Source organism: Telmatherina bonti (assembly GCF_933228915.1).
Source record: "Telmatherina bonti genome assembly, chromosome: 5".
NCBI classification, from domain to species: domain Eukaryota; kingdom Metazoa; phylum Chordata; class Actinopteri; order Atheriniformes; family Telmatherinidae; genus Telmatherina; species Telmatherina bonti.
In genome coordinates this window covers 17857899-17873603 of record NC_136623.1, presented here as the reverse complement: position 1 = coordinate 17873603, position 15705 = coordinate 17857899, and the positions used below count along the sequence as shown (strand labels likewise).

Below are 15705 nucleotides of genomic sequence, written 5' to 3'. Positions count from 1 at the left end.
TGTAACGAGTGTGTGTGTAACATTGGGATTGCGAGTAGGAGGGGGGGTTTGATGGCTTGTGTCCAAACAGTTCCAGGTGATCTAATCTGAGTGACCCTGACTTAGCCCAGTATGAGGATGACAAATTGAGGCTGTGAGAGGGGGGTGAACCAGAAGCTGTTACTGGATCTGACCCAGACCTCCTCCACAAATACAGTACATGCATAATTCACACACACACATATGCACACGCATAAGACAGGGAGTGATCCAGTAACCTGATCTAATTCTGGACTTGCCATGACACATAAGGATGAATGAAAAGAGGCGAGAGGATTATTTGTGGTGCACGGAGGTGAAAGTTGATGTAGTTATAAACTATTGTGTTAAATAAATGTATGTTTTACTTATCCTTTAATGCTCATTTCTGTTTTTTAAACTGAGGTCTAATGAGCAGCTTCAAAACAGAAACGTTAATTTGTTCAAAGAAATTCCTAACTTGTTCAAGCTCCACAAATTCAAACATCCCATTTTAAAATAAGCATTTCACATCACCAGTCATGTCTAAATACTCTCTCCCTACTACCATGCTCATCTTTCTCATCACTTTTGCTTTCCTGTGGTAATTTGTGTGGAAGTAACGGATACTGAAGACAGCTACACTAAAATTGTATCTAAACATTTACTATATCTGATCTTTAAGCTGCTGAGAAGCCATTTTCATTCATAAATTCATGAGAGTGCCTGAACTGGCGTCTGGAGATGGGAGAAATGTGCACAACAGAAATCCCAACTTATCTGTCTGCTGAAGAGCAATGATGCCAAACAAGCATCAGCAGCCTGCTAAATGTATTTCATCAAATCTACAATATTGGCAATGCTTACCTGCAAGCTGAACAAAGCATGCATTGTCACCGGCATCCTTTCATTCTTTAGCTGCACCATGCCTTATGGACTGTCCGGGTGTTGTCCAGCTTGTGGTTGGTCTGATGGAGACTTTGCAACTTGTTCAGGTAATGTCTTGCATATAAAGGCTGCAGTCAGCGTGGAAATACTACAGTGTTCTCTAACTTTCTTACTGACATGACAAAGATTTTAGTTGAAAGCTGCAAATTTGAAAATCCAGTAAACACAGAGGGAAAAAGTCTTTATTTGGAGCAGTGCATTTGTGCAGATTACACCAGTTTAATTAGGAAGTATAACAATAAATCATTACTCTCCTTTCAGCTCTGATTACTTTTAAATGTGTCGTTCTTTATCCTCTGAATACTTCAAAGCTTGGTCTGCTGGTAGAGCACAATTTTAAAGAAGTGTACAAAACTCTCCCAATCCTTCAGTTCGTTTATTTGGAGTGTTTTGTGTTGTTTGCAGAGGATGTCGAACAATACCCTTGTTTGTTTTTATTAATATAACTGTTATAGTCAAATAAAACATGACTTAAATCAGTCTGACTTAATCATTCAACATATTTTGTAATTACCTTTTATCTTCTCCAGTATGATAGTTAACAAAATAAAAAAATAAGGCTTGGCAAACATGTCCTCTACCAAGCACCACTTAATTGTAGTTTATAGGATTATAGCTGCCTTGCACTCATGCAAATAAAGGATAACTGAACTCAACTGACAAAACGGGTAAAGGAAACTTTTGTGTATGCTGAGCTGAAGTGTTAAAGGTGACTGCACTGGGTGGGAACAGATGATAGTAAGACAGATGCAGTAGGGAGACAAAGATAAGGGAGGAAAATAGAGGGGATGTGTGGAGACGGGTAGATTGCACTTTGCTCACTGAGGATTGCAAAGCAGTAAAGAGAGGAAGAGGAAGTGCTGTACTGTGCCAATAGGAAGAGTTTGTTCCTCAGTGAGATACAGGAGACAGTGTCAACACACACGCTGTGCTCAATATAGCTACTGTCACACGGCCAGGCATACCTCTGTCTCCTTTCCAACCTGACACCTGCACCTTCCTTAACACCCCTACTGCCTCACTTACGTTCTTCTGTGTCCCCCCCCCCCATATATATACAAGTTGCATTCTTCCTCTCTTTTCCTCCAGTCCTCCCTCACCACCACGTCCATCAATGTCACGTCCTCAGAGCTAAATTAACTGATCTCCTTTCTTATGCTCTTTCTCCCCTTCACTCTCCTCTCCCTCATCATACTGTATATATTACAGACTTGACACCATGCCAGACATGGGTTTAATATAACACTTTCTCTGTGCCTCCCACCCGCTCCCACATTACCCTCTCTTTCCAACTCCCACCACCCTGCTTTCATATGGGCACTGGCCACTTGCTTTTTCCATACTTTACCCACCGCAAAAGGAGCTTTTTGTTCTTGAATAGCTCCCTCATTGCCATGGTAATCCAGCAGAAAGAGTGTGTGGTTTCTCTGTCTAGGGCCTCTCAGATGAAAATAGTAAGTCACGATGGTTTTCTTTTAGTGGCCCTGAATCTAAGAAATCAGTTAGTACAGTTCTGGAGCTGGAAACCATTCATACATGTGTTTATAGTTTTTAAATATTCTAGTTTAGCAACATCAAACTATTTCCTCTTGTTATCTTCTCCCTCTTCTTGTGGGTGCACCTCTTGCTCCAGTGTCAGCCCTCCTGTGGATCCCCCTCTTCCTCTGTCTCTCTTGTCCTCCAACATCATGCTCCCCCTTTCCTTCCCTCCAGCATCACCTCACCGCTCACTGTGGTAATCCCATTACTCATGTGCGAATACCAGCTGGGGGAGAGGGGGAAAGAGGGAGGGAGCATGTGCACAGAGGATAACTGTGTGGAGGCCTCACATCTCAGCAAGACCGTTGGATCCCAAGCATTTCTTTTTTTTTCAAAAGCTCATCCAGTGAGAAGAAGACATTTTTTCCTGACATTGTAGATTGTTTCATTTTAATTCTGATATTTAGATCTTTACACCATTTCTAAACTTTTTTAGATATCATCACAGAAAGCAATACATGCAAAGAAATAAAAGAATATGAAATAAACAAATGTGGTCATGAGGAAAGTGGTCATATATCAATAATCATTTTCAGTTTCACAGGAGTTTGCAAATCAGTCTTCAGATCCTCAGAAATCAATGGATTTGTGTACATGGTAGTTAATTACTGATGGAAAAAGTTAATTTTTTTGGAATTAAAGGTAATGATGGTCAACCAAAGGACATTATTTCTCATCCTGTTTGAAAATATTTAGTTTAAATTTGTCACTTAAGGCTCAAACGTCTTATGAAGTTAGTCAACCTTAGGCATTAAAACTACTGGCACCTCTGAACTTGAGCAGATTTTCACACTGATAGCACAAGCTAACAAAGCTAATTTAGTAACTGTCCTGCATCCTGTCTCCTCTCTGAGCTCTGTCCAGCCATTAAAAATCAGTCTGATATTATCTTTTGACTTATCCCTAGCTCTGTCATTTATCTCTTTCTCATCCTTGCTTCCTTCAGTAATGTCTTCGTGTTTACTGAATTATCCATGGTGCTTGTTCACAATGGTAAGTGATATCTTAATATTTACTTTTTGGTGCCATAAAGTGAAACAGCTGTCAAGTGATGCATTAGGCTAAAAAAAGTGCAGTTTCTTGTCCTTGGGATACTGCAGGGCAATAATAGCTACAGGAATGCGCATAGTGAGTGCAGTGCGCCATCAAAATGAGACTGATGTAGTTTTAAGATTGACACCTATGTAGTATTGCTTTAAAGCAGACCCTGTAACAACATTTATTGCTTGTTAGAAATCTTCATTCACTATTTGACTGACAGACACAAATGTGGAGGGAGGATGAAAGAAATTGTACACCGAGTGCCTGGCCTTGTGCCGGGTTTCACAAAAGGATGTTGGATCATACATTTTGGTCGTCTAGACAAATAAAATCTGCAGCACTTTTCTTATGCTTTAAGATGGGAATGGCCCATTGTCCCCCAATGTCATTACTCACTGAGACGAGGGGATTTTTTAAGTGCCAAAAAAGCACAATTTCAGGAATTTGTCTTGAAATGCTTTTTGCTATCTATATTTTAAGCAAAAGAGGTGAAGCACACCAGTGATGAACTTCCAAATAAAAGCTTGCTCACAAGGAAAAGCTGGGAAGCACAGTCTCATGTCAAAGCCATCTAATTGTAAAATGTATATTTGTGCCTGAGAAGTGTGTGATTTTCAACAGTAGGTGAGGACATAGGGAAACAGCTACTGAATGTAAAGATACTGCAAACTGAGCTAATGATCTCAACTGGACTAATCAGAACTTGTCTATTGTCCAGTCCATCTGCCCTGTGGATACAGTTTTTGACCTGTAAAATGCAATAAATGATATGTGACTTTCTGAGGTAATGCTTTGACTGTGGGAGTTATTTATATACATAAAAAAGTAATTAAAAAGCCAAAAGTCTAAAAATCTTAAGAACATTTGCTGAAAAACACAGTTTGTGCATCGTAAGTCTCAGGAAAGTGGGAACATAAGAATTAACAAATTTACTTTTGTGTCTTAAAGTGTAAACCAACAGTGTTTAAGTCTGGCTATGAGGCTGCAAAAAGGAAAATGTTTTCAGCAGGTGTTGTTCAATCTGAGTTAAGTCACAAACGCCAATATAGTCAGACTATCTGTTATGTTTTGGTCTTTGCAAATCAGACCCATCACATGACCTGATTGTGAAACTTTCTTTTATTATTTTTGCATTGGTTTTTTTTTTGTTTTTTCTCCAGGCATTTGTGGCATTTCTGCATTTGTACAAATGATCCTATCAGGGAAGGAAAGCGGGACGGACGCATGGAATGATATGTGGCTGTGTCTCCTGACTGTTGGACTTACAAGCTTGAAAATAAACAAGTTCTTTGAAGACAAAGAGCCCATTGACTCCCTTATTCCGTCTCACTCTCCCACTCCTTGTTCTCTGCAGCTTTGCTCTTTTTTCCTGCCTCTCCCTCTCTGTCTTTTCTTGCTCTTGCCATTTCGAAGTGATGAAGTTAGGGCGGGTAGGCGGGGTATTAACCGACACCCTGCCGCACTTGTCCACTCAGCTGCCGGCTCTTTCTCTGTTTTCTTTTATCCGGTCTGTCCTCGCCCTACATGCCTTTTAGTCTAACAGCTCATCTTCTGTTTGCTCTTTGCTGTCACACAAAAAATGAAACCTTATTTGACTCACTATAAGTTCTAAGCTCACTCTAAATTCTTTCTAATGCTGATTATGTTGGATCATTTCCTGGAAATCAAGCCAAAAACTCTATAAAAAAAGAAGAATGCAAAACACAAACTAACAAGAAAGTAGAGCATGAGTGTCCATGTGTTCCTGTGCGTCACAAGTATGAATCACCAGATACTCTATGCATATACTGTATTGCACCTCTGTTGGCTGTTTAACACCCCGTCCAGGAATTATAATCCTGCCTGGCTTCCTCTGGTTGTTGAAACCAGGTTGTGCGTGCACATGCATTGCATATGTGAGTCTTTGTGAATGTTTGTGTATCTCCACTGCCTGCGGTGGCACTGGTTAGTGGGCTACCACACCCATTGTCCATGGTAATTACACAGACTCAAGCCATCTGTGTTGTAGTGCCACAGTCTAGAGGAAAGCAGTGTGAGTGTTAGGGCCAACTGGATGGTACCAGTGATGTGTGATGAATAAAATAAGTAGGTTTTAGGTTCTGTAGTAGTATTAGTAGTATGTAATATATATATATATATATATATATATATATATATATATATATATATATATATATATATATATATATATATATATATATATATATATATATATATATATATATATATATATATATATATATATATGTATATATATATATATGTATAAAAAACCAACTCCTCCCTCACCCATCTTCCAGGGTAGGGCAGGTGACTGTTCATCTCTATAGTTTACCAGAGTCCTGGGAGCTTGAGGTTCCTACGCAATATCTTAGCTATTAGTAGGACTGCACTTTTCTGGGCGGAGATGATGTTTCACCAGGTATCTGTTGGAGCCACTTCTTCAATGTGGGGGACACGGCCCCCAATGCTCCGATTACTATAGGTACTACTGTCTCTTTCACCCTCCAGGCCTTGGTACTTCTCCAGTTTCTCATGCTCCTTTTTCCTGATACTTCCATCATTGGGGATGAATACATCGATCACTACGGCTTTCTTCTGCTGCTTATCCATGATCACTATGTCCGGTTGGTTGGCCACCACCATTTTATCTGTCTGGATCTGGAAGTTCCAGAGGATCTTAGCCCTCCCATTTTCAACCACCTGGGGGGAGTTTCCTACTCGGACTTATGAGTCTCCAGTCCATATTTGTAGATGTTCCTGTACACTTTACCGCTACTTGGTTATGTATTCTTTGCCTGCCAGCATCTTGCACCCTGCTGTGAGGTGCTGGATTGTTTAGGGGGCTTATATATACACATATATATATATATATATATATATATATATGTATATATATATATATATATATATATATATGTTGGGTCTTTCATACAGTATAACTAGTTCACTTCACTTCTTAAGATGAAGAGTGAAATGGGGGTGGGGGGGTAATGGTATGAATCTTCAGGAGAGGTGTCTTGAGATCTTCACACCCACCCCACTGTGAGCATTCACATACGCACAAACACTCCAGTGACAAAATCTTGGCTCTCCCTTTCATTCTTCCTGTCTTTCTCTGCGGAGCGTCTGTCTGTCATTTTGATTAGGAACGGACAGAGTCACATAAAGCTGAGAGAGGATAAAAAAAAGGCGGGATAGGAGATAGAGGGAGTTACAGATGATGTGGAACCAATGAGACAAGGCTCTGCTGTGATACGCTGTTTGTCAAGCACATTATCAACTTCACTTCCCAGCATTTAATCTAATAGTTTGCCAGTTTTCATTGTGGATGGAAAAAAAAACATGTCCCCCCCCACACACCACAAACAACTTTTCATACTTCTTTCTGTCTAGCTTTAGACATTTTTAACCAATGCAATTGTATTTTGTTGACTTGTAGGTCCATGTTAATTCAACATTTGTACATAAAACTGTTTATGTTCTACTAACCTTATAGTTCAATCTTATGTTAATGAAATATCAAAACATTTAAAAAGATTTTAATAATACAATTTTTCCTGTTCTTCCTTAATCTGGGATTCCAGCTTCAGGACCCCTTTTTATGTTTGTTTTTTTTTCATATTTTTTTGCCAAATGTTTTTAATAGGTAAGTAGCAGCTTAGTTTAGCAACTCTTTTACTGCAGCCATACTCTTGAGTCATATGTAGTCACAATATGGAAACTTCTATCATTTATTACAATCAAGTCATCAGGCTAAAGAGTTGCGACACAGAGATGGTTTGTGATGAAAACATTTTTTCATTTAACCTTAACTCAGTATTTCATTTCTTAACCTTGACCAATTGGCTTTCGTGCATGTACATAATGTAACAACTGTGCATAAATGAGACAAAAAAAATTTTTTTTCAGCAGGACTTTTAGTGAGGTAGTGGTCTTTTCTCCAAGTGTTTTCACCAAATAAGATGTCCTCATTAAGTTGACAGTGTTCTCCTTTGGTCAGTCACATGCACTAAACAGAAGTGGCCTCTTAAGCTTGTTACATACTCCATGAGAAGTGGGAACTTTGTTCTTGAGGCTGTTAAAAGAAGAAAAATATATCATTCTGGGCTGATCAATTCAACCTCTACAAAAATCTTCATCTGCGACAGGGATTTGATGTTATTTTGTTCTTGTGGCCTTGAGAACAACAAAAAACGTTCTCTCTTCTCGTAGAATATCTAACAGTAGACCTTAGTGTGTGTGTGTGCTTATACGGCAAACCAGTGTTAAGTGCTAATAAATAACTTCACTGAGAGTAATCGTGGTGTGTTCCTCCATTCTAACCGGCTCTTACCTGTACAAGTAAATTTGGTTTTCAGAGGCAAGACTCACATGTGCTTTTTCCAGCTATCATTTGTTGGGTCTGTTACTTCACCATGTGAATGTAACTTGTGGTTTGTAGTAATAGTACAGTTCAACCCATGAAGTATAGAGTCTGCCACTCAAATGAACTGATGGATAAAAGATATAATTTTCTAGAGAGTAGTTTCTAATACTGTTTAAAATAACAGACACCCATCACTGAGCATTATGTGAATCTTGCTAAATTAGTCTACGTTGCCATCTCCAAGATGTACCCCCTGCCCCCCAGACCCAATTCACCCAATCTCTTACTTAGTCTGTACTTACATGCTTCTTTTATGCAGTCTATGGTACTTACACAATGGTACTTGTTTACTGGCTCACTAAGACACATTTACTAAATTAATGCTGATCAGCATGTGTTCCAAAACGTGATTATTCAGAGATTTTGCCCCACATTGACATTATAGCATCAAACAGTTGCTACAAATATGTCAGCTACACATCTATGATGAAAATCTCCAGTTCCTATACATCTCAACAATGCGCTGTTGGATTGGGTTCTGGTGACTGTAGAAGCCATTGGAGTACAGTGAACTAATTGTCATATTCAAAAAACCAGTGTGAGATGATTTAAGCTGTGTGACATGGTGCATTATCCAGGTGGAGGCAGCTATCAGATGATGAGTACACTGTGGTCATATATGGATGGACATGTCACATACAATACTCAGGTAGGCCATGGTGTTTAAATGATCGCTAACTAGCACTAAGGGGGTCCAAAGTATGTCAAGAATATGTCATCCACACTGTTACTGAACCAGCAGCAGTTTACCTGAATCACTGGGCGGGATGGAGCCATGCTTTCATGCCATTTTCACCAAATTCAGGTCACCATGTCAGTGTTGCAGCTGAAGTAAACACTCACCAGACCAGACAGCACTTTTCATCCTTCTGCTGTCCAATTTTAGTGAATCTGTGTGAATTATACTCCATTTTCCTGTTCTTAGCTGAGAAGAATGGTACCCGGTGTGGTCCTTTGTTGTTGTAGCCAATTTGCATTAAAGTTGGATGTGTTGTGTCTTCTGTGATGTTACTCTTCATTCCTTGGTTGTAACCAGTGGTTATCTGGGTTACTATTTCATTTCTAATATCTCCAACCAGTCTGCCCATTCTCCTCTGACCAGATGAAGGCATTTTCATCTGGATAAATGCTGGATATTTTCTCTTTTCAGAGAAATGAGAATAAAAATCCCAGCACATCAGAAGTTTCTGAGACCAGCTCATCTGGCAACAACAACCATGCTATGTTCAAAGTCACTTAAATCTCCTTTCTTCCCTATTCTGGGGTTTAGTTTGAACTTCATCAAGTCGTCTTGACCATGATTCATGCCTCAATGCAGTTTGTACCAGTCATGTGATTAGCTCTTTCTATTAACACAACTGAACACCTACTACAGAGCTCATATACAATGCGTCATTAAGCTTTATTGATCTTGTTTCACATATTGGTTAGTTGTCGAACTAATGCTGATGACAAGTAGGATGCTCTATCGTTCACAATAAGTTAATCTGGATGTAATACTTGTTGCTTACTAAATATGTTATTGCTTACAAAATAAAGTTTTATAGGGTAACAATATTGTAATAGTTTTGAGGCATTTTCCACTCAAAACTCCCCAAAGAAATTAGAAAAAGGTCTTCCCAATGTTATTATTAATAAAACTCTAAACTTATCATTCAATTTTCATGCAATTTGATGTCATAAACCAGAATATTTTATGTTAAATCTTATAACCTCCCGATTGGACTCCTAAAAATTAACTTATTAAGGATAAATGTTCCCAAAAGGCCATCTTTTATAAAGGAAATTAAGAAAAGCACTAAAGGAACATACTGTGTGCGTCATTTTGCCTAATTACTCTATCGGAGGATAATAATTTCTCATTGATGCCTGATTACATTTGCAATTACGAGCTGAAAATTCACACAATTGCTGCGATTCAAAAAGTCTTTTGATTGAGCAAAAACCTACACAAAATGTCCAAGCGTGTGACTGGAACAACGACTGAAGGAGAAAAGGTGGGAGATGATGTGAGGAAGGGAAAGAGATGGAGGCACAGAGAGGTGGCAGAGACTGGAGAGGGAGGAAGAAAAGAAGAGGTGTGAGAATGATGGAGGTTGGACTGATAGACACATGTATGAATGGGTGGTAAAAGATGACAGAACAATGTAAAGCAGGAATGGGGGAGAGAAAACAGGAACAGGCAGAGTGCATGAGGAGGAGATTGAGGAGGAGGAGATCATGAGAGGGACGGTGTTGAGTGAAGTACTGTGTTTATCTGCATTCAGAATGTACTGTGCTGTAGATTTGTCTGTAAATGTCATCTCCTGTGCTTGAGTTACAATGCAGCAGGCATACGGAGGCACACTCACTTAAAGATATACACACGAGAAACACAGGACAAGCAAAGCAATTTCTATTAACTGAATCACTCTTATTTGGTGGTTAGTTCTTCCAACCATCTCCCTCTGGGATGTTTCCTCTTGTCCTTTTTATTTCTCTTCCTTCATCCCTCCTTCTGTGTAAACAATGAACAGCAAATTAATTATTCTTTGACTGAAGGAGGTACCATTAATATTATTATTCGAGTATGTCTACGAGAAAGATAAAACATCTAAAAAAAATCTTCAAAAGGAAGAAAAGGTGATGTACTGCCACGCTTTAGTCCCCAGCTGACTGCCCTATTGTCAGCTGCAGTGTGAGAAAATTTCACACAAGTCTGTCCATGTGGTCTTCCTGCCCCTGAAGAAGACAGGACAGGATGGCAGTCCCTGAACCGAAAGGTTCAGTGTCCAATTTAATAGTTTTCTCTTTTAGTCCAGTTTCTTATCAGGCTGAGCAGAGTCAGTTTCCTGTGCTTGTCAAAGAATGGGCAGCGAAGGGAGGAGAAATCCTGTTTGTAAATCACACCACAGGGACACTGCTGGTGTCAAGGGACTCTGTTTACTTTGTTTTACTACCACTGTCTTATCCTGTTGACGAGGTAGAGCAGTGGTGCATATCGCTGATGTAACAGTCTGGTTAAAAATGCACCAAAACACACATTAAGCCTCCATCCTGTGCACCAGGTGCCAGTGTACAAGAAGGCAAAAAGGGAGATGCACTTCACCTCCCATGTTTGACGCCTCACCCACTCACTATCAGCTCAGGAGGAAGCAGAAGGTCAGTGTGTTCGAGGTTACAGGAAATGAGCCTGGGCATGACTACATTTTTTTTTTTTTTTAATCGAACAGGTCATCCTGATCATTTGATCTTGTGAGAGAGTTCATAAATTACATATAGCTGGATATCTCTGCTTTGACGAAACTTACTCACATTTAGCATGGTAAGGCACACTCTGGGCTACTGAGTTCAAGATAGGCTGTTTTTTTGGCTGCATCTTTAAGTGTTAAAAGAAGTTCACTTGAGAAATCAGCAGCTGAGAAGGATGCAGGTTAATTTGCATATTAACCACAAGTTTATGTTCTCTTTTAAAAACTATTATTGATTGAACGTGAAAGTGGTTTAGTTGAAATTCAAATAAGGGGGATTGTGGTTGCTGCTCTGGGCATTAAGATCAAAACAATACTTTCTGTGGCGAAGGTAAAAAAGCACATATTGTACAACTAAATTCACTCAGGTATTTCTTCAAAATTTCCCTTTTAGGGTTTTACACTGTACACATTTAAATGAATTAATTTAGTACAATAAAATGAATGAATTTGATTGTAGAAAAATATAAGAAATTATACATTTAAAAGTTTAAGCACATGGCACATAATGCTTCCTGTTTCCCTAACAGGTATGTTCTTAGTCACATGGTTCAGGCTACAACTGACCTTCAAGTCATTGTTTATAAAATAAAACCTTGATATTTAATTCATGTTTTTAACGTGGACACAACAATTTCTATTTACATGAATGTGATACAAACCTTGATCCAAATATCTACTGTACATATACAAAATACAGGGTAGAAGTCACGCTGAAATGTAGTTTGGTGTGCAGTGAGTAAATGTTTCTATGCAAAATGATAAATATGCATTCTGCCATGTTGAAAAGATGTCTCTTTATATATGAGGTGCACAGTAATGCTGATTAAAAAATAAATTCCGAATAAATTACATTTTTCATTAAATTCTTAGTGTCAGAAGTGGAATTATTATGATATAAAAAGGCCTAATTATCCTAGATTGACGTAAACGGACTCCGCAAGACGAGCTCTTCTCGCGCCTCTCTAGATTCGGAGGATTCGAATGTGATGTCAGCACGGCAGCGCGCTGTGACGGTCTCCCCGGCAACGCCGCGTGCAGCAGTGACGCCAGTCCAGGCCCCGGCTCGTGGTGAGTGGGCGTGACTCGCCACGTTAGCCCCCTCCCTCCCCTGTCTCCCGTCAGTGTGGGCGGGGCCCAGTCAGAAGAGAGCGAGCGAAACACGACACCCCGAGGACTGAGAGAGAGGCGCGGGGGGGAGGAGAGACTCGCGCTGAGTTGTGTGAGAGTGAGTGGAAGACTAAAAAGTCTGAGAAGAAAGACAGGCTGCTTTCTAACGTTCATTTCTGTCAGATAAGTCGGAGCTTTGCGGCGGATAGATGCCAAACAGTGACGAAGATGCGGCTGAGACGGAGTGAGCAGCTACCGGACAGTTAACGAAACAACTTGGAGAGGAGAGACAGAGAAAGGCTTTCCGGCTGGCTCGAGTCGGGACGGTCGGCCGTCCCCCCCCCTAGCAAGTTGAGCAGACCTACACGCTGCGAGGTACGGACTGGAGAGGCGAGGACCAACGAGGTCTCAGCGGAAAACCGGTTCTTGGTGCCGTTTTGCCGGCGGGCAGAGCCGAGGAAGCGGAGGGAGAGCGCGCGGCGGCTGGAGAGACGACAGAGCCTCTGAAGTAGCAGATACAAAGAAAGACAAAAAAAAAGTTTGCCTTTTATTTTCTCCTAGTTTTCCCAGACTGGAAACCAGAGCGGGAGGAAGAGGCCGAGAGACTTGACTTTTCTCTCCACCAGAAACTTCGTGGAATTCTTCCAGTTTTAGTTTTCCAGTCCTGTCCTGCTCAGAAACTAAAGCAGAAAGAATGAAAACACCTGGAGACACTGGTGAGTTTGCGAGTGTTCTGGTTGTTTTCCAACCATTGTATTTCGTGTTTATTTGCAAGCAGCTTTAACAGAATCTACACTCCTGACTGAGCCAGATAAGAAACTCGCAACACCAAACCTGTTGCTCGTAGGTGCTCTTTGGAGTGTAACAGACGCGGTTTCCCTTGATAAGTAACTAAATCTGGTGCAGGTTTGGTACTGTACTCCTGTTAAAGAGGAAGTGGTTAAACTACTGTATCGTTGTTAAAGCGACATCCGCTGTGACAGTGTGACAACATTATTTCACCATCCAGCAACTTTCAGACTGAAGAGCTTGCAAGTACTGGGTGCTGGTTATCGACGGAATAGCGTTTCATAGTTTACTGGAAGACGTCTCTTCCAAGCAGCGATGTCCAGATGATAGGATCTAGGCAGGTAAACACGGAGTGAAGCTGATATTAACCTAGTAACTGTGCACACATTTGTCAGGTACTTGGCCTGTCAGCGTATTGAAGTAAGGAGGGGGGATTCCCAGCAGTCAGCTGAGGTCTGCATGTGTGTCTCTTTGTCCAATTCCTGAAATGCTTGCATAAGTTTTTTTTCTTGCTCCTTTCTCTTGAGTCCAGTGCAAGTTTTTTTTCTCCGAAAAGAAGGAAGTGGAAGTACTGTCATGTGTGCCATCTATGCAGTTTATTATTCTCTTTGCTAGTCTTTGACTTGTTTCAGTCAGCATACACTAAAACCTGATTGTATGTAGATAACTCACACGTAACAGCATATATGCATGTTTAATTACTCCTTTTTTTCACCTGAAAACACAAATTTATTACTTTTCAAGTAGTTACTAGTAGTTACTTTTCAAGTAGTTACTAGTAAGCATTTGGCACAGGGCCATGTGTGTGTGCATGACTATGACAAACTGTGCAGGACCCTTTCTATTTAGGATGGTCCCCTCCCTTCCCCCACCCTGTCCCCTCCTGACTCTGGCTGCACCCGGCCTCATCCCCTCAGTCCTCCACATTCCTGCGCACACACCCACACTTCACAGCAGCCCCGAGGAGGCTGCCATGACATCACACCACATCCCATCACTTCTATTTGCTCTTAAACTATAAGGAACTTTGTGTTTTTGTGGCAGCAGATAGCTGGGGCCCCTCTGGGAAGGCATTAAAATGAATTGTGTTCAGGGTTTGATGCCTGCAGTTGTTTTAAGTAGTTGTGTGGCATATTTATTCCTAATTAGCTCAGTTAAGAGTTAAGTTTTACCTTTGATACCCTGATTTGTTTAAAACTCATGCTCACATGTAATAACTAAGCATTTATTTGCTCCAAAGGAGAAAGATATTGACTTGTTAATTTTTTGTGTGTTATTAATAAGCTAAGACTAAGGCCTGACCTTGTGATGTTTTTTTATGATGGGGAGAGGTAGCTAAACCTAATTGTTGAATAAGTTAGAAAGTTATTTTAAATTTCTAATTGTGAAGTGGCAAACTTTTTCTGTGGGGAGTAGCATTAGTTATATGTGTTAGTCAATTAATTTTTCAGCACTAGTTGATAAGTATGAAAGTCTGGCTTGAATTATATATATATATATATATATTTTTATATATATATATATATATATATATATATATATATATATATATATATATATATATATATATATATATATATATATATATATATATAATTTTAACAGCAGATTAAATTAATTTAATTAATCTGTGGTGTTTTCACAATCGCTCTGATCTCCTGCTGCTGTTCCTGCTTTTGCAATTACACATGGGCCTTAACCCCTGAGTGTTTCCTATTATTTGGACTGAATACAACCGTTGCATGCTAAAGGATAGTCTGTGAATACGTACAGGATAAAAAAATGTAATCATTATTTCCTGGAATGTTTGATCTAGGATTATGCCTCATAGCATAAGCTGCTGCTTTTAGTGAGTCCAACTCCTTTCCTTCTCAGCAGTGTACACTTCCTCTATCCCTCCTTTCTTTCCATATGATTTATTAGCCAAAAATACATTCTTGGATTTCTGGTCCAGATAGATTTGAGTTTGTATTGTGTTGGTTGAGTTGAATTTAATTTCAGTGTCAATCTAATCACTGTTGTTTACCTGCTCTTTGTTCATGATTGATGACATCTCAGAGACTAGTTTGAAGCAAAGTATTCCACAAGTGGTATTAGTCAGCAGACAAGCAGTATGTATTGTCTACACTGGCATAGTCGTATATCCACCTTTGTGTGTGCCTTAAAGGCTGTGCTAATGATTGATTAAGTTCTGGTGATAAGGACTTGCATAAACACAATAAAAAACTGTTATCAATGTGTACACATACACTGCTTTCCAGATTAGCATTTCATTCCTTTTTCTTCATCCATCTTTAAGGGGTACAGTTCTTTATCCTGCCACCTCCATCTTTCTTTTTTCTCTCTGATGGGATAAGGACGGGTGTGTGTCTTTGTGTGATGGAATTGCACAGTGGGACCTCTGGCTCTAGAGTGGCTATTGTGTGTATGTGTGTGTGTGCAGTGTGGGACAATGGCTGGAGTGGGGCAGGGCCTGGGACTGATTGTATGTGGACTTGTGGGGCCAGGGACCTCTCATTGTGGTAATAATAGTGCGAAGTAGCTCATAGTTTGGTGAATCTTTTGACACTTGAAGAGACCCCACTTCTGTCTGGTTGTGTGTGTGTGTTTGAGTCTTAGGTG

General features: G+C 40.0%; 1 protein-coding gene across 1 annotated transcript in view; it reads left to right on the top strand.

Moving 5' to 3' along the window:
- The first annotated feature begins 12424 nt into the window (after positions 1-12424).
- The window catches only part of erfl3 (Ets2 repressor factor like 3), a 46405-nt gene continuing 43124 nt past the window's right edge, over positions 12425-15705 (top strand). Inside the window, exon 1 of the mRNA XM_079241229.1 lies at positions 12425-13010. Within this exon, the coding sequence (XP_079097355.1) occupies positions 12989-13010 (22 nt within the window). The 5' untranslated portion in view covers positions 12425-12988. The remainder of the gene's footprint in view (positions 13011-15705) is intronic.